This window comes from Manacus candei, unplaced genomic scaffold (assembly GCF_025592945.1).
Source record: "Manacus candei isolate 608988 ecotype Guabito, Panama unplaced genomic scaffold, ASM2559294v1 h1tg000049l, whole genome shotgun sequence".
In the NCBI taxonomy this organism is placed as follows: domain Eukaryota; kingdom Metazoa; phylum Chordata; class Aves; order Passeriformes; family Pipridae; genus Manacus; species Manacus candei.
This window is the reverse complement of record NW_026138097.1, coordinates 29,177,473-29,202,237: the sequence shown is the minus strand read 5'-3', so window position 1 is coordinate 29,202,237 and position 24,765 is coordinate 29,177,473. Positions and strand designations below refer to the sequence as shown.

General features: G+C 36.8%; 1 protein-coding gene across 6 annotated transcripts in view; it reads right to left on the bottom strand.

The window, feature by feature from the left end:
• CTNND2 (catenin delta 2) overlaps nucleotides 1–24,765 on the bottom strand; it is a 627,538-nt gene that overhangs the window by 288,139 nt on the left and 314,634 nt on the right. For 4 of the 6 annotated variants that reach the window (XM_051799301.1, XM_051799302.1, XM_051799306.1 and 1 more), the window contains 2 exons: nucleotides 11,463–11,497; nucleotides 10,869–10,985 (listed from right to left, as the gene is read on the bottom strand). In XM_051799301.1, the coding sequence (XP_051655261.1) occupies nucleotides 10,869–10,985; nucleotides 11,463–11,497 (152 nt within the window). Of the gene's footprint in view, nucleotides 1–10,868; nucleotides 10,986–11,462; nucleotides 11,498–20,215; nucleotides 20,309–24,765 lie in introns of all 6 variants that reach the window. The other 2 variants (XM_051799304.1, XM_051799303.1) reach the window with 1 other exon arrangement.

Below are 24,765 nucleotides of genomic sequence, written 5' to 3'. Positions count from 1 at the left end.
GGAAAACACCGATTTTTGGCATTAAAAATTGTTATTTTTTAATTTGTGTTTTCATTGTCAGTCTACCATTTTTCAAAGAATAACTACATTTAAAATGGAGTGTGGGTTTTGTTTACACCAAAAAATTCCAAACATGTAAATTAAGAACATATTTTGCATTACTGAATCCTATTTTTTTAAAGTATTTTATACCTGTGAAGACCAACTGTTAATGTCAGGTGTTTCTAGTCACCCTCTGTGCCTAGTGTAGCCTAAAATTGCTATCAGTAGCATTAAACTAACCTGTTCCCTTTTTATCACTAGGAAATAAAATCAGATGGTTATAGAAGCTGAATGCGTTATCAGAAATAAAAAAAATTAATTGTGTCTGATAGACCTAAATTAGACTTGAAAATAAAAAAACGTGCTCAACAGCTTCTGATTATAAAAGCCCATAAAACTACTCACCAGATATTTGGATCTAATACAAAAGATATCAGCAGATCTATTATGCTATTATGTTGTTCTATAAACTTAACTACTAGCACAAAACAGGTTTCGTCTTCTTGTATGAGGTGGAACTCCATTTTTCCCTGACCTTTGACAGTTTTAAGTCCCAAATCTTTTCTGTCCACAAAAGAAAATTACTATTTGGTCTCTGAGGTGAGCCAGTTCAGAATGTGCTTAGCACTGCCTCAGAAGTCAATTAAAAAGTAAGTCAAAAAGGTCAAAATTTTATTACAATCTTTTTCATCCGCCTAAACCTTCTCTGCCATAAACCAGAAAGTGCATCCTTCTGTGGACACATTTCTGTGTCCACAAATGTGCCCCACTCTCTGCTCTCACATTATCCTCAGAAAATGAATTTCTCCATTTATAAGGCCAGAATGGAAAAAAATGGAGGCAACTCTCTACTCTGCATTACCACAGAAGTCACAAAAATCCTGCTTAATTGAAAGCTATGTAAACTGCATAGCAGTAGCGTAGCAGTTTATCTGTGCCATGTGCATCACGTTACACAGACTAACAAGCCAACTACCTCTTTTTCAAGGCTGCATCTACATACTGCTTATGCTCACAAGCTGGCATCAGCAGACCCCAGAACGACGCGGCTCTTGGCACTTCTGATTGTGCCAAGTATGCACTGACTGGCATGCCACTAAGGCATGAGTAGGGTGAGTGGTTTATCAGTCTCTTGTAAGGATGTGGGTGCATTTGTTTCCTGGACTGTACTACAGGCACAATATTTACTGATGTTCTTTTGCGCTGTAGGTTCAAATGCCAAAAGCATTTCTTTGTTCTACTCCTACAGATGCTACTATAAGACACTGTCATTTTCTAATGAGTTTCAGTAACTGCTTCCTGCAGTGGATGAGGGAACACCTGGTTGCCTGTGCAGAATTTGTGTTTGACATAGACTAAGCATTACAGGCTGATTACTACTATTTATCTTTGATGTTGCTACTAATTGTTCCCGCTTTCCTGGTCTTGACTCTCATCTTTCCATTTCCCCACTCCATATATGTTTTACCTGCTGTTACTGCTCCTGTCAATTTGAGATTCACATTTTGTACTACAGTACTAAAGTTAGATTGTGAGGGGTTGTTTTCCTTAAGCAAGGATTTTAAGTCAGTTGCACAGCATTAAATGACACCAGGTACCAAAATCAGATTCATCTCAGGACAAGCAAACTCAGAGATATGAAGTAATATTGTGGTTATCAGTATGGAAAAGCGTGCTTCATCTTACAGACATAAGCAGATATAAGGAAACTCCAAGAAACTCCATGTTACAGGTCACAGCACACTGAAACAAAAATTCAGCCTGTAGGCTGCTGTGCAGAAATGGAGGTAAATTAGAAATTACTTAGTTGCAATGTTCTCATAGTGTTACTCCTGGACTTCCAACATGACACACCAATGCATAATCTGAATTTGCTTCAAGTTATTGTGAAAGCATGTGAAAAGTCAGGATAGCAAGGCCACTTATACACAGAAAATGGGTGGATTTGGGGTTTTTTTTGCCTCTGAGGATGAATGATCATCTCTTTTGGGGGCAAGACACTGAGGCCTTATTTCATGATGTGTGAAAACATTAAAGACAAAGGAAGAAGATAAAAGAAAAGATGGAAATTGAAACAAGAAAGGAAGCAAAAGACAAGGATGTGATCAGACAGAAATGGGTGGTTTAGAGAAAGATACAGCAGGTGAGAGCACAGTAAGGGAGAAGGATGGATATTAAGATGGTGTGGGTGTCTCCAGCTGGGGATTCCTTCCTAAGTAGAGGAAATTGCAAGAGGGAGCCTGCAAAAGTTTGGGTCCAACAGTAAGGGCATGTACTGGGCCATCACTTTTTAAACAGCAGTTATGCCAGTGACTTCTAGTGCTTTCTCCCTAAGAAAACCTATAAACCTGCCCAGACATCTTCCCAATCTACAGAAGGGCTACAGAAGAATCGAGATGATTGAAGCCCTGCACAAGTGGGTGCCCATAGCAACTTCTGTGCCACCCCTGAGGAACCAGAAAAAGCATAAACTGCTTCCCTGAACACTGATGATTCCTTCAGCCATCACCAGGCTTCTTTCCTGCAGCAACCACATATGAAATTGAAGACAGGCAGTGAACAAAAGAGTAATAAGATCGGCTAGACCTGAGTCACAGTCCCCAATACTCCACTGTCAGAAATTCACAGTGGACTATGGCTGATAAAATAAATACCAAAGTCTGTCAGGAATTCTGGTGGTGAAAGCCCATACTGTGACTCTGCTCCTAAGTTTGACTCTCTGCAATGGTCTCCTGCCTGCGTAAGTGAAGAGACCATAAAGGAAAACTTCACTTATGTTCTTAAAGTGAGAACACGGACATGAATTTACTAGGATGTGATATGTCAGCAACAAAGATGTGCCTGTTTTATCTGGCCCTTACCATCCTGATACCCGTAAGAGCAGAAGTGGTGGAGTACTGAATGACAGTGTTTGAGCTATATCTTTTCATCTGGTGCTATTCTCAATGTCTTTGAACTCTGCCTTTGACAAAGGATGAAAACAATAAAATCCAAGCTTAGGATGCTTAGTGTTGACGGAGCATTTCCTGAGGCATCACTGGCTGTAAACACTGATGCTGAAATGTAAGAGGTGGCTCTCAGGATCACTAGAGCCTGTTTCATTTTATCAAATCTTAATATCTTTTTCGGGTTTAGCAATGAATCTACAGAAATTTTTCATGGTCAGCTATTTTGTAAAGACATCCATCTCCTTCTGAGGACTGCAGGTCTTGGTGTTTGCAATCAGCCAGTGGCTATTACAATCTTAAATGACTTAATAATTATTTCACACTCACACTTAGGGTGACTAGGGACAGAACAGGGAGGTGGGTAAATGAAACAACATTTTATTCTCAAAAATCTACGCTTAATAACTACTTCAAAAGACTGAACTTGACTCACAGTTGAGAATTTTTGTACAACTTTATCTGTGAGAACATATAATGAATAACTGTGAGACCACCCTTTAAAAAGATTTGCCTCATTACAAATTGGGCAAAGATGATTTTGAAACCCCAAAGTTTTGAAGCCAAGATTGGCAAAAAAACTTGGATTAGAAGAGATGAATGGAATAAGGAGAGGCATCCAAAATGTCCGACTATAAATATTTAACCTAAATATAATGCAATACTAACAGAAGTTTCCGCAAAATATCAAAATTTCCTCAGACTTCAGACTTCATACTCTGAGAGATTTATTTGGAGCTATGAACTGTTGAGTCAGACAACTGCCAGGTTTGCATTAATGCAGCAGACAGAAAGATAGTGTAACTGATGTTATGCATTTCTGCCACTCCTACTCCAAAGACTGCAATCCTGAAATAAAAGAGAGGCATGCACATTTCCTATGTGTTTTTCAGTTCTGAAACATACTTAAAGAGCACGTGATTTTATTAGTGTGTGTGTTTACCAAGAGATCCCATGAGAACACCTCCTTTGTGTGCACAAAGAATGACTCAGCTGGATCGCCCTGGCTCTCAGAGCAGATAATCAAATGGAAATAACTTCATCTATCAAAAAATTGTGAGGTCCACTGATGCCAAATTTCATCTCATTGAGTGTGTCAGCCATCTGACAGGTGGCAATTTCATAAAACAAGAGCTATAGGATGGAAAACACATAAACACACATCTTTTTACACATTCATTGTGTAAATAGTGCCTTTTTGTTTCAATCCATTTTCAGTATCTATGAATAAAGCAGCTGATAAAGGCTGAAAATCATAAAGGTTGAACAAGGAGTGCTCTTTCAAACTGGGACATCTGCTTTTGTGCTGAGTAAGGGGGATCTCTCTTATTACAAAAAATTGCTGAAACAAAAATGAATTAAGAGAACAAAATAAGAGTTTAGCCTCTCTTTTTAGCCTCAGAATTAGACAGGTTATTTATGTGAAAACTATATCTGTCTAATGCAACATCTACATATAAGTGCATGCGATAAAAATAATCTGTTCTTGCAACATAAATCATTCTTCAGAGGAAAAAAATCAACGTCTAAATAAATGGTACTGCTACCTATTTGTGCTGTATTTGGGGCAAATAGTTTCAAATGACTAAAAGAGTAAATATATTGTGGAATTGAGTCCATGCTTTTTCTTCCCCAGAAGGACTGAGACATCCTTAACTGTCTGCAATTCTGTCAATATGTAGCCTCAGTGTAGTGCACTATGAAATGGCCTTAGCCAAGAAGATGGTAATATTAAATCTACATTGTATTTATTCCCTTATCAGTGTGCTGGATTCTGCAATTAATCCTGAGAACCAGGACAACAGGGTCACAGATATAAATAAAATATATCCAGCAAATGTGAGGAAAAAAATTGTCTGGAGTACTGAAAATGTTGGACAGGAAAAACTGCAATTCTAATATAAACCCACTTGTTTTTTAATTGAAATTTAACATGTAGCATTTAAAAATTATCAAGATATTTGGGAGAATGATCCAAGAGGCTTTTTGATACATGTCAATTAGAACTCTGTTGCTGCAGTCTGTGGTATTGATTCAGAGAGCAAAAAAGGAGGGTTGTCACATGAAGTGATTAAGCAAGTGAAAAACAGTGAAATGATTCTGTTTCAGTTAGAAACGTAAACAACAAAAGCTCCATAAATCTGTCCCATAATCCTTTGAAGACTGGTCTTATGCTCACTTTGTGGAAGATGAAGCAAAGGAAGAAGCATGAAAGATTTAAGTATAGATACCTTGAAGTAAAATTAGAGACTTCTAGACTAGCAGACATGTGAGCTTGTGGTTTAAGTTAGGAAAAAAGTGTCAGTGGATAACCTCAGCAGTCCATCCAACCCTCCTTTTGCTAATGCCATGACAGGGGGAAAAAACCATTGCCTGTCTCCACCACTGTAGCCTCTAAGGATTCAGTAGAGACTGTATGGACTCAGCATGTTCTGTAAGGATTCAGTGAGCTTCAGCTAATTATCATCTCAGAAATTGTTTTGATGATAGTATTGTGACAGTCCTCTAATGAGACATGGTAATGAACTACAGGGATAGGGGTACAGAGGAACCAGTAGAAGGGAAAGAAATATAGGACCCAGATTTTCCTCTCGTTCCACATTTATCTTACACTACCCATCTCTAAAATGCAAATTTACAAACACTGGCAGGAAAAGGTAGTTTGGTCTTAACGCTTGCTTAGAGGACTGCAGTTTCTCTGTGTTACACAGGATGGACATCTAGGGGCCTCAGGAAATTCATCAGGACCTTTCCCACTTATCTGCAGGCCAGACTGAACCTTATCAAAGCTTAAAGACAAATGTTCTCAGCAGCCACTCTTCTTCACTCAGACAGTTGTATATCTGTGTTTACTCTCCTTCCTTCCATGCAGTTTTCTATTTTTTCAATTGTTCTTACATATAGTGAGGGGGAAGAAAGAAAAAAAAAAACAAAAAAACAAACCCACCCCCCCAAAAAAAAAACCAAACAAACAAAAAAAAGGAGGTGTATTACCTAGGTCATAAAAGGAATGGATCTGAAGTAGTTGTGTGATTTGAGACAGTGGTGCAGTGATGGGAAGGGGAGGAAAAAAATCTCTTGCTTCCTTTATCCCACATCTTTCCAAGATTTCTAATCTGAAATATTAATTTTTGGTCTCTACAATGGATACTCAGCCCTTGCACAGTCTTATTTTCACACATCTTTCCCCACTAAATTAAACAATTCCGCCACGAAAATACCTTTCCTGAGCTACAGCCACTGTTCAGTACTACTGTGTCTTAAGTCTGAAACATCCTGGGTGTTATCTCTGTCCTGGACTAAAGTTTCTTCCTCTGCATGTTTCCTTGCCCAGTGATTTCAGGTCTTACACTTACTGTGCATTCCCATCCCTATTCCATGACTCGTCTCCAGTGTCTTATATGTGATTACCTTGGCTCTCACGTCCCTGGTCTTTCCCTGATCCTATTTCAAGTGACAGCTACTTATCTTCATTTGTGCAAAAGCAGTATTTTCGAGTTCCCATTAGAGAGACATAATGGTGGAAGGAAGAAATATTTTCAGAGAGGAGCAGCCAGCCATGCTGGGTGTTACAGCAATGTAGAGCAGAGAGGAGAACAGATGGAGTGCCCTCACAGTAACGCTGAGGAACCTGGCTGGTCCCTAGGACACACTGTAGCGAATGGCCACTGACACAAGCAGCAGCCTGTACATGCCCACTCTTGGGGGCTGAGGGTATGTGTGGACCACTGTAGTTCTGCTGATGACATCCCTGCAAACACTTAGGACAAACTGAACTCCCCTCTTATGCCACAAAAACTATATTATGTTTGATGTAAACTGGAGTGACACAATCTTGACAGATCTAGAGCTACATAAAGAGAAATCTCTGCAGTACGGGGAACTGGACCACTGAGGTGTAGGTTCATGTCTTAAGTCAGATGCAGCTCCTTGCAAAATTCTGGAAGTTTCCTGACTTTTCGTCTGTCACTTGTAACTGGAAACACGTGGTTTGGGGAAGACAATTTATACTGGGTTGGGACAGAAGAAAGAGATGGGCAACAGTGCAGGAGGTCCCCTCAGCTGGATATAACCTTGTCCCAGGGTCAGCAAAACCACAGGAAGCTTGTATGAGAGCTCGCAGCAGTCACGAATCTGCCTGTCTGATTGGAATTTTAATCCACTGATCACTCTGCTTTCATTTCACCAAATTAATAAGAGCTTTATATATTTAAGGTTTTTTTACATTTGCTGATTCACATTCAGTAAAGATAATTAGTGAGCATCTCTACTAGCAATACAGAACCCCTCCTGTGTAAGCCCCTTTCATGTGACTTGTCCCATTTGCCTTTTTTTCATGGCTTTTATTTGCTACTAAAGGAATAGCACATGTGAAGTGATGTTTGAGATTTAGAGTATTATAGCAGCTGACTGCTAAGTGATGACTTTTTAAAGCTAGGTCTGAGAAAATCAGAGTGCATGAAACCGAATCGTAAAGATTCTGACTACAGACACACTAATCCTCTACTAAGGCAGAGCTACTGATAGATTAACTCATTAGACTAGATGCACACTAGTCTAGATATTCAGAAAAAGAAGCTGTGGTTACATCCCTGGGCAGGCTTTCATCTGCTTCAACTAGACTAGAACTGTCATGGCAGGCTGGAAATGCTCTCCTCAGAGTCAGTCTTGTTACTTAAAATACAGTTTTGCAGTCAAACTGCAAAGAAGTAAACATAACTAAAATTGTCAAGTTAGGAGCTCAAAAGTTATGAAATGCCAGACTAAGTTTCCTTTTCTGAATTATCCCTCTTCCCCTCCTTTCTTGTCTTACAGACAGTGCAGAAAATGCAAAACTATTCAGTGTTTTGTAGCTGCCTTATTTTTTACTGCATGACCTCAGGCCTCCATTGAAAAATGTCCAATACAAATTAAGAAAAACCCAGCATCCTGGTGGATTATTCTGTGACCCAACATTTATTTCAGATGCATCACAAATAACAATTTTTGGAATACCTGTTAAGTGAGACATCTATATAGACTTCATTTTCTATTTGGAGATTGACAAGATTAAGAACAAAGGTGTCTATGAAATACAAATGCTGTGTGTGAGACATTTTCAGAGAGAGCTTTAAATTTCCTTTTGTATCACACTTCTTTTTTTTTCAATATTGTGCTTCCACAGTGTTCTGTTCTGTTTGTTCTCAGCACACCTAACTGGGAACACCCAGAACAAAGCATTAGTAGAAGATACTTGTAATGTTTTCACAACTATAACATGAAAAATTTAGGACATGAAGGAGGGACACAAATTTTAAGTAAATATGAGATTTTTCTTTTCATTGAGTATGTGTGTTCTACTCATTGCTTAGAGAAGTCAGAAGCACTCTCCCCTCAGCTTCGGGGTAAATGAAGTATGGACAGAAAATGTACAAAATAGGGCATGATAATAATTGTTTTATAATGCAGTCATAAGAAATTTGAATTATGGTTTACAGACAGCCTTGACTTTGGTACTTTTGACACAATAACATTTTAACTGTCTGATGTGTTTGTGGTATTTTACTCTAAACTGAAAAAAGACCCCCAAAACAGAAAGAAAATCCAGTATATGACATCCTAATTGTATTTATTAGTGATTAGCAGAGATGCAACTGTTAGCTTTGGCATATAGATCTGATGTTTAATTAAAACCATGAACAGCAAATAGCAATCTAGTTTCATTACATTCTAGTTGTGCCTGAAGCAGAGGAATATAGGGCACTGTGACAAAAGGCTTCACAGATACTTCCTGACAATGAAAACCAAACTTGCAGCTCTTTAGGGGGAAGCCTGCTCCCTTGTGAGCATGTGCTCCTGCCTGTTCTCTCCAAACCTATGTTTCTTAGGTACAGCTACTGTCCTGTCCATAATGCTATCACTTTTTCCTTTTCTCAGCTGTCATTCTCATCACTCTGTGTTCCCTCTCTTTCCACCTAACTTCCGATCTCATGAACAAATCATTCAGCCAGGCAAACTCAGCTTTCAACACTCTGTCTGGACCTCCTGCTTCAACAAACCTCAGTTCCTCCCCTGCTGATGCCCTACACAATCCATCTCTGTTGCTCCTCTTCTCCATTACCGTTTTCCATTTGCTCATGTTCTTTATTGTTCTTTCTATCTATATACATTCCTAGTTGTGTTTTAGCTTCTGTGATACTCTCAAGAAATTTCTTTAGTACTAGTTTTCTTCACATACCCAGACTTCACTCCATGTACTGTCTTCATCTTTCCCTAAGATTTTTTTCTTAGTTTCCATCTCTTCAGCCAGTTTCCCAACCAAGACAGCCCCTCTCTGCCTCCAACCTCCTCTATTGCCATCTAGCCAGTTTCATTTTTCTATCATAGAAACACATTTTGAAGGCAATCCTTATCATTCTAATCTATTCTGTTTCTCCTCACTCACGAATGAAGAAAAAAACAGGGCTTACATTGTTTCATAATGTTTTCCTGATTTTGTTCAGATCAAGTAACATCTTCAGAGATGTCAATCACACAGACTGTGTTCAGATCAAGCAACACTGTAACAAAGGTTTTAGTGACATTGTTGGTCCAGAAATCTTATGCACATGAGAAGTGAAAAATTTTCTACTGTCCCAGGATTGTCAGCTGTGAATTTTACTGCAAATCTTGTTTTAAAAGAATGAAAAATGTTCTGACAAATTAAAATTCTCCATACAGTGTGTAATATCTTCCTTCTGTCACCTGATTACCACATTGCAGGTGGTGACTTGTCATTGTTAGAGACGCTTTGCAGAAGGTGGATGTCATCAGCCTTTCCAGATGAAGGGGAGATTATCCCCTTTGATTTCAAGAAAACTGAATTTGGGCAGCCACCTCAAAAGATGTGACTCAGTCAGAAGGTACTAGGCAGCAAGGGATCAACTGAGCAGCAAAGGAGATGTAGAGCAATACCAGAGAAAACTGAAAAGCCAAGCCAGTGTCAGGAGCTGCAGTGGGAGTGAAACGGAAGTGGATATATACTTTGGCAGATGGGAACAGAGTACGAGATAGGAGACTGAGGAAAAGGAAAGAAATTAGGGAAGTAACCTGCTTTTTTATCATCTAGTGCTATACCAGACAACAGACCTGTTAACACCTTGGAAAACTTTGTCTCGGTGTGACTCAGGAGCACAAGTGTTGGTAGATATCTTCTCTACAAATATGTTGAATGGCAAGTCCCTAGTTCACTTTTGCTGTTGTTTAGCCTTGATTCACTTCCCCAGTGGCTGGTCCTAGCCAAGAACCTATTGCATAATTCTGCAAATGGAATGGCTGGTAAATGACCAGTGAGCCAACCTTTGAGAAAAGACTTCAGCTTTTCTACAGCTGCCATTCTGTGCATCATCTTAAAAAGTTCATCTATTTCCATCTGTGTATCCACTAGAAAATTTTAGTCTTAAGGAGTATCAGGTACCTGGCCAAGTGGTTACAATGAGACATCAGAATTTCTAACAGCCACACACTATTTTTCTTTTTATTACTTTTGCACGGTCAAAAACTGCTGCTTGAAAGTTGCTTTTATGGTGGTGATGCTTAAGTTTTGTGACATGACCTTAAAGTATAGTGCAGGAACATTATAACTACAAAATATTTTCCTTAAAATATACTCCATGTGGTTTGTTTTGGTTTGTTTCTTTGTTTGTTTGCTTGTGTTTGTTTTTCCTGAAAAATTAGCATCAAGATTCCCTCCATTACAAACAAACCCAAAAATTAACTTGCAAAGGCAAGGAAGCAAATTTACTTGCTCACAACTACATTGCCTTCTGCCAATATAAGAAAATAATCAAGAAAAACACTAAAAGACATGTATTCAGTTTCAAAGCATGAAAATTTCTAGAACACATATTTCTAGCAACTTACTTTCACTGGCTGAATAGTCCTGTGGATCGAGTATCCCTGACTCCTGCAGTGATCTAATACATGAGTCCACCAGCTCCAGACCAGTGGTGAGTTCATCTTCTATATTCTTCTGACCATCTGGGATAAAATTAATAACATGAAAATGTCAAAGAAGAGCAAAAGATAAAACCAGTTACAAGACAAATGGTAAAACCAGTGATATGTGAGTAAGCATTCACAGTTGATGAAGGACTAGCTGACAGCAAGATCACACATTCAGAGGAGGTTGGCCATACTGAAAATTATGCCATTTTTTTGAAAACAGAATGATAAAGTTCAGGTCTAATCTTAAGAAAACTAGAGACACGTTTAGCAATGCCCCCTCTCAAAACTCTACGTTAGTTTCAGTGTTCTTTTTGTCAACCATAACAACTTTTCACAAATTTTGCCAGCTTTTAAGTAGAGTTTTCACAAACTAGCAATGAAGAAAATCCACATGTAAACAACAAAAAACGTTACATAAATAAATGGGTTTTCCACTCCATCTTATTTAGGAAAAAATGATCATTCTGAGAGAGAATATATGCAATACATATATGTAGATAAGTACATTACCTTGCGTTTGCCAGTGAAACTGTTCTTCTGTTGAACTGAAATAAGAAAAACAAAAGTTTTAATTTTTAATTAAACGATTCTGTAGTGTGCCATGAATATTTAGATGTAAATCTATTCTGAAGGAAATGATTTAATAAAAGAACTGACTTAATAATAAACAACATACTTAAAATACATAATTTTACATATTTTTTAATGAATGACTTGCACAGCATTCACTCAGCAGGAGGGAAGAATCTTTACTTCTTAATCAAGAAATTTAAAACATATATATAGAAAATGCCCTCTTGGTCTTGACAGACAAACTACACTATTTCAAAGCAAAAACATGAACACACTTAGCTTTTTTGGATCCTTCCATTTGTCTGATTCTCCATTTTTATAGAGAAAACTATAAATGGTTTTCTCAAGTGAATAGTTACATGTGATTTCTAAAAGAAATTATGATTCCTGGTTCTACTGATGATTATGTGCATTTTTATATTATTCAAATGTGCAGTTAAGTTAATTCAATTGGCCTACACAAGAGAGTAAATTTAGATGTGTTTGTGCTTCTATGTACAAAGCACTTAAGCAACAGAAGGTCCTAATTTCAATATAATGAGCATGCACACTAGAGGATTGGTTAGGTAGGGTTTTTTTAATATAAAATGAATGATATATTAAAATGAATGATACAATGAATTATATATTCAATTAGGCAATGAGTACACGTTCCTAAAAGTTGTGTTCTGTTCATGCTTCAGTATAGGTCTTTCTCACATGCCAAGAATACAAAAAGGATTGAAGTTACTCAATACTAACCATTCTTTTGATAACAGTGAGCTGATTATTACAGTAATGATTAAAACATTTTTCTGTACATTTTACAAGATATTTACAGGGAAGAACAAAATTAACTGTCACATCCATCGGTTAAAAAAAAACGAAGACTGAAATTATTTTAACTTTTCAAACAACTATATTTATTTCTTTCTGAAGTTGAGAATAAATGCTATTTTTAATGAGTAAATGGATTTAAATCTTGAATTGTTTTCCCTTTTTCCAACAGATGCCGAATCTCTTATGAATATGTGAATATACCTCCTAGTATCTATGTTCTGAACAGTAATAATGTAAATGAAATTAAATGCTTCTTTTTTGAGATCTAGTTTTACAGTAAAGAACTTGTGTTAATTATTTATCAGATTTGATAGTGCTAAAACAGAATAATTACCTAATACACATAAAATAGTTCTAAAAGGATTTTTAATTTCTAGGTGACATCATAAGTGCTAACCTGACAAATTCAAATCTATAAATCATCCTCAATTTCCAAATACCTATCATCTCTGGTTTATAGTGACTCACTGTAGTGAGATTTCATAGATTAAGAAGACAGTCCTTCAAGGAGACAGTCAACTAAAATGCTTGCAATTCATGTCCACTGAAGTTAACAGTACTGAAGATAAACATTGCCAGAGTCCTCTGACAAAAAATAATAATTGCAAAGTTACTGGAATAAATGACTTTAATTTAAATTACCTTTTGAAATAGTGGGTGGTGGAGACTACAGACAGTTTTTGAAATAACACAATTTGAAATTCCTTTTGCCTGATTTTCAAAATCACTAAATAACTGCAGCTTCAGCTGACAAACTGGTACTTGAGACTGATCTTCCTTTCTGTAATTACCATAATCCATAATAAGTAATATATTACTTTCCACTATACAGTCCCTCTTCCAGTATCCAGATTTCTATGTGATAGATACCACCTCAACAGACAGAAAAAAAAATGCAATGTCTCAGGTGGCATTCAGTCTGGCAGAATGAATTACTAAATGTTGCTGGCAAGAACACACTGATATAAAAGCCTATGCCACCTCATCCAAATCAGCAAGAAAAGAAAATCAAGTCTGTGCATAAAGAGTGAATTATCATTTCCAAGAAGTCCAGCTTAGCCTTTTTTAAGCAGTAAACTTGTACAAAATGTAACTAAGTTCATTATGTTCAATGAATCACTTGTGGTTAATTAGTAGTGATCCCTAATATCACTCATCTGACTTCCATAGGAACATTATAATGTGTTCATATTAATCTTAGGATTGCAATAAATTTTTACTACATTTTGGCTTTTCAAGTTTTAATTACAGAATCACAGAATATGCTGAATTGGAAGGGACTCCATAAAGCATAGTCATGCATCTCCTCATCGCTACTGTAATGGTCTTTTAATAAATAATGTAACTCTTATAGTCAAGGTAACAGATCTACCACCAAAACTTTTATCCAAACGCTATCTTCTTGGTGTATGTAGACTATGAAACAGGCTGCCAAGGGAAGTGGTGGAGTGACCATCCCCAGAGGTATTTAAAAGATGTGTAGATGTGGCACCTGGGGATATGGTTTAGTGGTGAACTTGGCAGAGTTAGGTTAATGGTTGGATTCCCTATTAAAATTGTATTTGCTCCTACAAGGATATCAATATATTCTGGTATGAAAAGAGTGCTATTTTCCCTAGTAAATTCATGATCTTTAGCTTTTGAACAATCCAGTATAGTTGCATACTAAGCTGCCATTTCTAAGTTACAAACCAATGCCTCACCCTTGCAGAGAAACATCTAAAGGGTTTCCCTAGAAAAAACTTTATTAGAATTTGCCATAGTTTAAATTTATATACTTTGCTTTTTTATATTGTTTACTTTTTTTTTTTTTTTTAACTGAGCTTTTCCTGCTTTTGGCCTGAAAAATATTCTTGACTGAAGCAACCCGACGTGTCTGTGCAGGGAGCCTTTAGGCTGTCACAGAACTGTGCCAAATCTGCTCGAGTGAATAAAAGGGTGCACTTTTTTGTCCTTTCCTTTTAGATGTTTTCCAGCTTCACAAGAGATCAGTACAACTGACTATGCACTCCCATCAAATACATGAAAAGACAAAAAATAATAATTAACAGAGTACTCTCCTAATAAATTTTTAAGCAAAAAGTTTTTTGATTTATAGTTTTTCTAAAGAAAAAGTTTTAAATTCATTATCAACCACTTTTCTGCATATTCCTATGTCTCATTATATAAGCTTGCAAACTCTAGCATCTTTGACTGAGGAAGCTGAGCAATAAAATACTTAATCAAGATGTCCTGAAATATGGAAACCTGGACCCACCTTAAGAGTTTGAGGAGGGAATTTTAACCAGAATTACACTAGTTTAGTATTAGAAAATACTAGCATAAAATATTAATGAGTTGAGAACTCAAACAAGTAGAATTATTACCTCCCTTAATTCAAAACCAGAAGAATAATTATGATTTATTTGCTGTATTCTTCCTTTATTATTGGTAACCGTTGCATCCTGTATCTACTTCAAATGTTTTAGGTACAAATAAGGCTAACATTCTACTTAATTCTATTTGAGTGATATAAAGAATCCTCCATCATGATTCAACTACGCAAAACTTGATTCTTCTATACTTATATTGTCTTTGTAAAATAAGATGTGTTGAAGGAAAATCCCAGGGAAGCAGAATAATTTAGGAATGAGAAGATAATGCTAAAAACCAACCAACAAACCAAAACACTTGACTAAACAAAAAAAGAATATTGTTACATGTTTAGTTCTTAGTGTTAATTGTGAAAATGCAGAGTTTCTATAGCCAACAAAGGATGTCTGACTACTACCAGCATCTATTTACATCAAGTTTATCCCTTTTCAGGTACAAAAAAAAAAAGTCCCAGAAAAATCCCCACCTGAACTATAGTATGTCTATAAACAATCAACAAATCAGGTTTTAGGGAGCCTTCATTATTTTTTCCTGCACCTCAAGTCAAGTTAAAAAAGCATGGTAAGATGGGCTCTGTGGAGACAGCCAGCACCAGCAGAACAAGATGAGCTACAAAAGACCATCAAACACCTCTCTCCACGATTTACAGGAGTCAAAAGCAGTTTTGATGGCATACAACTGAATGCTCCAAGTGACACCAAAATATTGCTTTCCTGGACCATGCTCACCAGCCACATTTCTATAAAAATAACCAGAATCCTCATGGGAGATAACCCAGAGGTGGGGAATACTGTTGAGTACTTTGGCGGAGGAAAAGCTGCCTGAGACATTCTCAGACAGCATTGCCACAGGGCCTGTACCAACACCCAAGGATTTACTTTCAAAGCAGGTGCTGGGGAGGAGCAAGGGTGCTTTGGACTCAGCTGAACTCCTAGGAATTGGAAGTGTGCCTGTGCCACTGGCAGCAGGAACAATGGTGAGGCAAAGGTAAGTTACACCAAACCCCCAGCCCAACGTACACATTTTTGTACCCTACCTTGTCACAGCAGTATTGCAGTATCGTTTGGGTTTAGTTTTAGACATTACATGTTCCAATGTGAGACCTGACTCCCTTTAGATGAATGCCTTGATAGCTTCAGAATGCCTTGATAGCAAGGAGGTTCACCACACTGTACACACTCCTACCATAGTATTTATTATGCAGCCTGCAGAAATTCTTTTTTTTTTATCCCATGCACCAATATACATCAGTGCACATACACAGCGGGTCATATCATTAGGTTATGCAAGTCCTCTGCCTTAGTGCTCCTCAGAAAAACACCACAGAGAAACTCAGTTTTTGCTAAGAATGTAAGGATGTAAGTCTTCTTTTATTCACTGTCTCTGGCACACCCTTAGTTTATCACAGAGCCTGCACACAGGCTGCCAGGGCAAATTCACACTTTTATATTCCTTTAATTATCCAAGAAATGTTTGTGTGCTTCTCCTTTGTGTGCATTCAGTTTACAGTTGTCATTCATTTTTTGAGAAAGTGCTATAGCTATCTGCTACAATGAAAAATATATCTTTTTATTGTTTTCTAAAACAATGAAATTATATCTAAAATAATTAATGAAATTATATCTAACACTACTGTAGAAAAGGTATGAAAGGATTTTATGAGGAGTTTTATCAGCACATGATCTTTTCAATTATTTCTACAACAGAGCCACACAAACATTGCTGTATATAATTACAGGCAGATACTGGCTCACTGACTTTTAAATTGTTTTTCTGGTTGTGGAAGGTGAAAGAAAAAGGATTCAGAAGCATTTCACAAAAAGCAAGGAGGTTGAAAAGTTAATATTCCATCTAAAGCAAAGGAGAAGCAGATTTTAAATCAGTAGTACACTTCAGGTTATCTGCAAAATAGTAAACAACTTTTAGTATCAACTATGTGGCAGAGAAAAAAGAAACAAACAACCTAAGAATATATTTTACATTAAATAATCCCATGCAAAAGTACCAGCCCTTAAATAAATTACCATGGGAAAAAAAAACCTCAATAGCAACTTTTTGTTTGTGGTCAACTTAAAATCATTTCAAAATCTCTGACTTTAGTAGTCACTTCCTTCACTTCTGTCAATGTGACATGCTAACTTCTCTCCAATATTTAATAGCACTCTATTAGTCAGTTGTGTTATCAACTTGGTTACCCTATCAAGAAGTCCTTTTGATGTTTCAACAAACTCCATCCAATCCCCTCAATGATCCTGAAAAATGTAAAAAAAAAAAAAATTCAACAAACCAAAATAAAGAAACAATACACCCACATATTTTACTGATGACTGCTCTTTTGTACCTTGTGAACTTCAAACCGACTTTTAAAATGATGACAAAGTTCTTAGCTGTAGATGCCAGAAAACCATTCAGGTGGGTTAACTCCCACCTTTATTAGAAAAGCCTCGCTTCAAGTTCCTATGGGGAAAGAGAACTGTCTAATTTTTTTCCCAGACAAATTATTGTTATTCCCTAGGTTTTAAAAAATCAATAGCAGAACTTTGTGGCTATGCTATGAAAGTTTTTTACTTCTTTTCAATGATGCAGGGAAATATCTGCAGCCAAATTTCCAGATAACTCTCAAATCAATGCTTTCCTCTGCATTTAATACTTGCAGAAATTTACAGACAAGATTTTTCCTTTAAAAACATGTTTTAAACTGCTCCAGTCCTATTTATATTCAATTTCCCTACACTGATTGTGCTTAATAAAACTATTCTATTTCTTCTTATTTAAATGTGATTTAAAGTTCAGGTGCTACACCACTAAGAGCATTATTTAAGTATGGAGTATGCACTGAAAGCCAGCAGTAATCTTGCATTCCACAAAGTCACTGCTTAAGTACTTGCAATGGGGGCAGCAAAGGCTGTTACTTAATGGACAGAGCATAACACAGTCTGTTTCCCTGAAGTCTTTGACCATTCGTCCTGAAATTGTCTACAATAGTATCAATTATACTAAATTTTATTTTGTTACTGAATTCAATCCACACAGACCAACCCCCCAAAACCCATTTACTTTAGTTTTGAATGAACTTAGCCACCTAGAGACAGAACACTTGCTACTGAGCTTCCAGTACCAGCCAGTTCCCTTTAATTTCAGTTCTGCAGACAGTTATTGGTGTAACAGTGAACACAGAGAATCCTTTCACAGTGGAAGCCAGTGAAGCTTTACTGTTCCAAGGAAAAGAATTTGCAGGGCAACATGTATGTGCTGTATTTTATTTAACTTTAAACTTGGAAGCAATAACAGCATTAAGGAAACAAGTACTATGCGATTGCCCTGTTCTCAATCTTCCCTTGGTGTCCATTTCATGCCTCGATGTATTCTGGACAGGATACTGGGCTAGATGGACTCCAGTTCTAAATCAATACAATCACTCTTTTATTTTTATTTAGAGAAGTTAATATCAAACCAAATTACTTAATTTTGTAATTTATTATTATTAATTAACTAAAAAAAAGGATATTGGTACACAAAAAGAAGGAATTAGCTCAAGGCTGGATTCCTGCTAATAATAGTTCTTTCTGTTTGCTTCAAACCTGTTTTCATTTGAGAAAAGAAAAATTTCCAAAAATTAGGAACCTATAGCGGAGCACGTTAGGAATAGAATTAAAGAATTTCAGTTTCAAAGGACCTAAAAAGACCATTGAGTCCAACTTCCCAACCACTTCAGGGCTGACCAAAGGCACTGTTCAAATGTCTCTTAAAACCCTGACAGGCTTAGGGCATTGACCACCTCTCTAGGATCCTCTTCCATTGGCTGACCATCAAAATGCTGGTAAAAAAATGCTTCTTGATGCCCAGTCTGAATCTTCCCGGCTGCAGCTTTGAACTGTTCCCAGATGTCCTGTCACTGGATCCCAGGCAGAAATGCTCAGTACCTCCCTCTCCCCTCAGGAAGCTGCAGAGAGCAATGAGATTGCTGCCCAGCCTCCTTTAAATTTTAAATTTTGTCACTTCTCCACAATATAGGAGTTTCGATAGCAGCGTACTATGATATTCCTTCAGTCCCAGTGCTAGTATTTGGATCTGATCCAAACCAAACAAGTACCTAAAATAGTATCTGGAAAGAACTTAAGTGCTCAAGAAATGAATCAGAAATAGAAATTAGAGAAATCAATAATGGAGAGGTAGAATCCTCTCTGCCCTGAGGCAACAGAGCAGACTGCTGCCTAAATCCCAGCACAGTCTATCAGTACCCATAAAACTGTTCTTCAAGCATGCCTTATTGACAGCATTGCACAGAAAGTATGATCATGGTTGTCATGCTTTAAAGAAAACAGTACAACACCCTGAAAGATAAAATGAGGTCTGCTTTCTTCTTTCTCTCCTCCCTCTTACCCCAACAGCTCAGCTATTAAAGCACTTGTGCACAATGTGATAGAACTAGATATAAAAATTTATTCACTTGCGAGAAATAAAAGCAGTATCTAAGTTGAATGTAACCATCAGGCTATTCCCTGTCTTTTCTGTTAAAACCTCAATCCTGTATAGAAAATAACACAGTATTTTAGGTAAGAAACTCCATTATAAAAGACACAACCACGGTTACCTTCTCTTCACATCAAGTTTTGAAAGATTTCTTCAGAGAAAGAGTACGGACCGTAGCACTCATATAAGGAAAGGCAGTTTCCCAGTGGAACAGAAAAAGCTACTGAAGATCAAGGGCTGAGAGTGAATTTCATGTAAGGTACCTTAAACAAACTGGTCAGCTTTTTGACGTTGGGTAAGAAAAATTCAGTGAATTGAGATCGATTCTTTTTTGAGGCACGTAGTTCCCTATGCATTATATTACCACTATAGGAACTTAATCCAACCCATGGAGACAGTCACCTAAAAATAAGCATTACAACACACCTTTTCAGTATCTTTTTGGTTCTGGTCTTTGGTACCATAATATTAATTTCCAAATAAATATGGCATAATATAAATGAAATTCCTTTAAGGAAACCTACTTCTGTACATGACTATTGCAATAGTTGCTCCTGGGATAGCTAACGGCTAGAGCAGGTAATAAAACACACTAGGAACATGAAGCTCCTCATCTTCTCAATATCAACAAACTGCACAAGGGTACCCCTTCGGCAGAAGACTTAAGCCTTAACATGGAGATCAAGCCAAGCACCACATGCTGACCATTGTTTTAGGTAAATTATATAAAGTATGATCACACTTTTATGTGACTGTTTCAGCTACAGTATTTGTTCTGTGTTGTCCCTGGTAACTAATAGAAAGTGATTTCCTCTAGGTTTTGAGGGGATGATTCATTTTAAATTCAGTACTTCCTTAGGGAAATAATGCAGACAGAAGCCAGACGGCCTCTATCTTGAAGAAAGTGTATTCCATGCAGGAAATTCCCAGTACACACACACAAAGCATGTCTTTCTGTGAAATCACACATCACAGCCCTTCCCAGCCCTTCTCCTCTACAGACTCTTCACATTAGCTTTACTCACCTCCTTCCAAGAAACCCCCCTTCACAGGGCTCTTCACCTTCGCCTCTTTCCATGTAAACAATTCTCTCCTTTTCTTTCCATTCCTTCTCCCCCCTACAGAAAAAAATACAGAGCCAGGATGTTTCTTCTTTCTACTTAGCTAATGGTTTTGCTACTTCGTTTCCTGCAGCTTATGCCTGTTGGGGCCAGATGCAAACTCCTACTGCGCCTCCACAGTGGCATAAAGTCCTCCATATAACTAACAGAGAATATTCTTAACATCAATATATTGTCTGGATTTTGACAACTGACATATCATGCAAGAGACTGCATGATAGTCACCTATACCTTAAATGTATGTTGTCTTTTATTTCTGCATTCTTCACCAGATGTATGGACATGAAACATTGCCACAAAACAGGAGAAGATTCTGCAGGAAGCAGGAAAGATTTTGTTGATCATTTTAATGGGAGGATTAAGTAAACGATTTGAGGTGTACACTTAAAAAGCTGAGCTTAATAGATGTTCAAAAGACTGTTTAAAAGATAATTTTCTGTTGAGAGGAAGGAGGAATAATCATAGGGTAACTTAGGTTTGAATGACTTCTGGCATCATTTGGTCTGGTCCCAACTTAAAGCTGGGCTAACTTCAGAATTTGTTTAGCTAATTCTCTTTTTTAAGAGAGAAAACAAAATCTGATAGAAGATGAAATTAGAAGAGTTTGGTGAATTTAGATGAGACAATCGAAGTCTGAGAAGGGAGCACAAGTGGCTTTTATAATGTTGCAAGGCCAAAAACTAGGAGAAAAAGAAATAGTCAGGGGAAGCTCACAGGTGGGACAAGAACAAACAAGTTCATACTAGTCATTGAAATTTTTGCTGGAACTTAAAAAAATGTATTGAAACATCACGGAAACAGCCAATCCCCAGTCCCATCCAATTTGAGTTGAGGTGGCAAAACTATACTTGTTCTGCTCTTAGAAGGCTGTTTGGTAAGTTTATTAGAAAGAGCTGATGTTAATTCCAGTTTTGAGGAACTGGACTACAGCTCAGGATGGTGCCTCCAGTTCTGTATTTGAAATAACTTTAATCTGTGATGTTGATGACTTGGAGATTGTTACAGAGTAGTATACACATAACTGCAGAAGTTAATAACTGATACCACCAGAAACACCAGGCAATACGGAAACACAGGTTTGCTAGAAGCAGTACCAAGAATCACATATGCAAGAAGTGATAAGTGTTACATTTACATTTCAGTGCATGAACATAAAGGCAGCAGAAAATTATTTCATAACATAAAATGTTAGATGAATGTAAAGGTAATTGGACCTGTTAGGTGGGTGCTAAGCAGCTGGATCAACCCATGAACAATTGGTAGTGATTTATGATTATAACTATGGGAGTGAAATTTCTTATTTGTAAACTGTCTGTTTGCATACAGAGTTGACAAATTATCCAAGTAACTAAAATGGTACATGGTAATAACAGCTATTTAGCTATATGGATCACCTTTAATCACACATTTATTACTGAAAATGACTAAAGTTATATTAATGTGAGCTGACAAAAAACAAACATAACCTTTAGACAGATTTGGAGCTTTGCTGTAAGCAGATTCTTTTTATTCTGGCTTTTTCCACCACTAAGGCTCAGAGGGGAAAACGAGAATCAGATCCCTATGAAAATCATAGTTTTTCCATTATTCATTGCCTACCAGAAGAAATACAACACAGGAGACATTACATATGTAAAACCAGGTTCATAGGTCAGACATTTGGTAAAGACAGATGTAAAAAATACATTATATTTTTTAAATTGTGTGCAGGCATTAAAGAGAATATTCCTAAAGAGTAAAAGGATATCTTTGTAGAATTTTGAAGAAAATATCTTCCAGATATCATACTAGTAATACTGAAAGCAATAATATTTTTAATCATATTTATTAGAAGAATATTACAATACAAAATGTTGGGAAAGTTACTTGATAACCAAACCAATACTTTGAAATTGTTTTGTTAACAAAAGGATGAAATCATCTTTCTACTTAAATAGAGACACCCAGAACATGAAGTTTCACAAGATAAATATTGAATCTTTTAATCTTGATATATGTACATAATCCACGCATTTCAATACTGACTTAAAACTTGGCAAGAGAACTTTGTGATTTCCCGATCCTTCGTGTACTCATGAATAACAAAAGCACACATCTGAACTTCCAGATTATTATTCCTTTAAGCTGCCAAAAAGACCATCTTTCTCCCCACGAACTTGAGAGACCAAAGCCGAGAGTAAATGGGACAAGTAGTGAAAGCTGCTTGATACTGAATGATTCCAAAATTTTCCAGTGCAAATGTGTCCCTAATGTACTAGAAAAGTGACTTCACAAATATTACAGGTTCTTGTGTTGAAAAAGAATGCAGGAGGCTGAGCTATATGCTTTTATCTCTTGTAAAAATTTAAGAGATGAGTTTATCTGTCACTTATGGCACCACTAAGTTCATATCTCAGAACCATTTAATAGAAGAATTCAACTGCTGAGATAGCTTACTTGTGAAAACCAAATTCTACCTACTGCAATCTCAAAGCACTTCAAATTAGAAAAGCTGTAACACTCTAAAGTGTTAAGATTGGGCAGTGATCCTCATTCTGCTCAAGGGGCCATCTAGTACTTTCTGGAGGGGCTGCATAATTATGCAGAAAAATGTTAAACTGTATTAGGTTAAATAAAAGCACTAATTTTCTCTGCTGACTCTGCTGAAAAACCAGACGAGGGAAATGAAACACAGATCTCAAGTAACTACTGAGCTTTACATTGGCAGATACAATCCTTTAAAAGTCCTTTGTTTTGGTGAAAAGGTTGCTGAACCATAGGAAAATTGAGTTCTTGGCCACCTATGCAAATCCCTCTCTAGGATGCCTCAACATCACTTGTTCAAAACAATTCATTAAAATTCTTTCTTTCCCATGCCTGGTAGGTCCAGAATTCAGTTAGTTTTCACTACAGCTCATGCCACTAAGTAATACTTTTCTCTTTGTGCCCATCCTAATCATATGTTCCGTGATCAGAAATATTACATATATATAAAATAAAAGCTGCCAGCTTTGCATTTATTTCAGCTTTCTTTTCTCTATTTACACTAAATGAAATTTTGAGGGGTTCTCAACTGAGTTATCCTATAATTTCACTAACTCTGCAATCTCTTTCTCTTCAAATATCTTAATCTAGGTTTAAAAGCTGATTGTAAAATTGAGAATTTTATATTATTTCTTCAGTGCATCTTGGAAACAGTCCAATCAAAAAGCTAAATCTGTTCTCACTGGCAAAACAGACCTAATATGAAAAGCGAGGAAACGGATTTTTTTTTTTTTGGTCTGTGAATATGAATCACATAAAATCTGTTCTGGATTTAACAAAATTAATTTCTCACAGTATAGAAAGGCTAAAGCTCGTAGTTGAAAACAATAAGTTTGCTTAAAAAAACAATGATTTTGTGGCTATTTTGAGGAAGAACAGTATTTGCAAGTGAGCTTAAGGGCAGTCAGTGTCAAAAGCAGAGACAGATTCTTACTCCTTATCATGTAGCAAAAACCCCTGCTCAAAGGAGGGTCAATGAGCACTAGCTGGGAGGTATTACTCATTTTCAATTGTTAAAACTGTATCCAGACCATAACAATTTTTTCATTTTAAAGAATACAATGAGTATGCAAAAAGCTTATAAAGAAAACATGAACAGACCACTGCTAAACAAAATTTTGAGAATCCCAATTTCAACAATTTTTTGTACTGAACGGTATGGTTCAACAAAACACTGTACAGGACAACTGGATAGTTTTGACTTCAATACTCACCAGCTTTGCAGTTAGGATGGATTGGAATAGAAGTGATCTCCACAGAGAAAAACATTATATCTGCCCTGTTTTCAATAAGAATGGTGTTCTTCTCAGGGATCATGGTTAAGGAGAATTTGCATAATACAGTATTCTCTGCGTCTCATGATGCACTACATCATCCCCAGTCCAAAACTGAAGTAAACAGAGGTAATCCCAGACTTTGTTATTCTATCAGGCTGGGGGTTGCAATTTCTAAACAGACATTACAAAGTAATGTAATTATTTAAGAAAGCAGGAAAAAATCAAAACCAACTGCAACTCAAGCCTAGGCTGACTTCCAGAGGTAAAAATTTGCTAATTCAAATTGAAATGGTTGAAAGGAAAAGAAGTAAATGCATTTGATTTGATTTTATTAAGGTGTCACGCAGTACATAATTTCTTTCATAGAGTAAAAAAGGAAAAGTAGATCTAATATATCTGGAATTCCATTGGGCATTTAACCCATTATCAGATGACATTGCCAAGTTAATAGCTTCAAAACTAAAGTGAGAAACAGTACAAGATTCGAACATTGGGCATAAAAAAGGCCAGACAAGAAACAACTGGTGGTGTTAAACTGAAGCTAAGCAAGAGGGAAACAATGCAAAATCAGTCAAAAATCAGTCTTGGAGGAATACAGTTTTTCAGAGTAGCATGCAAGACAAATTCAGCCAGTTTAAAAATGAGGCAAGATCA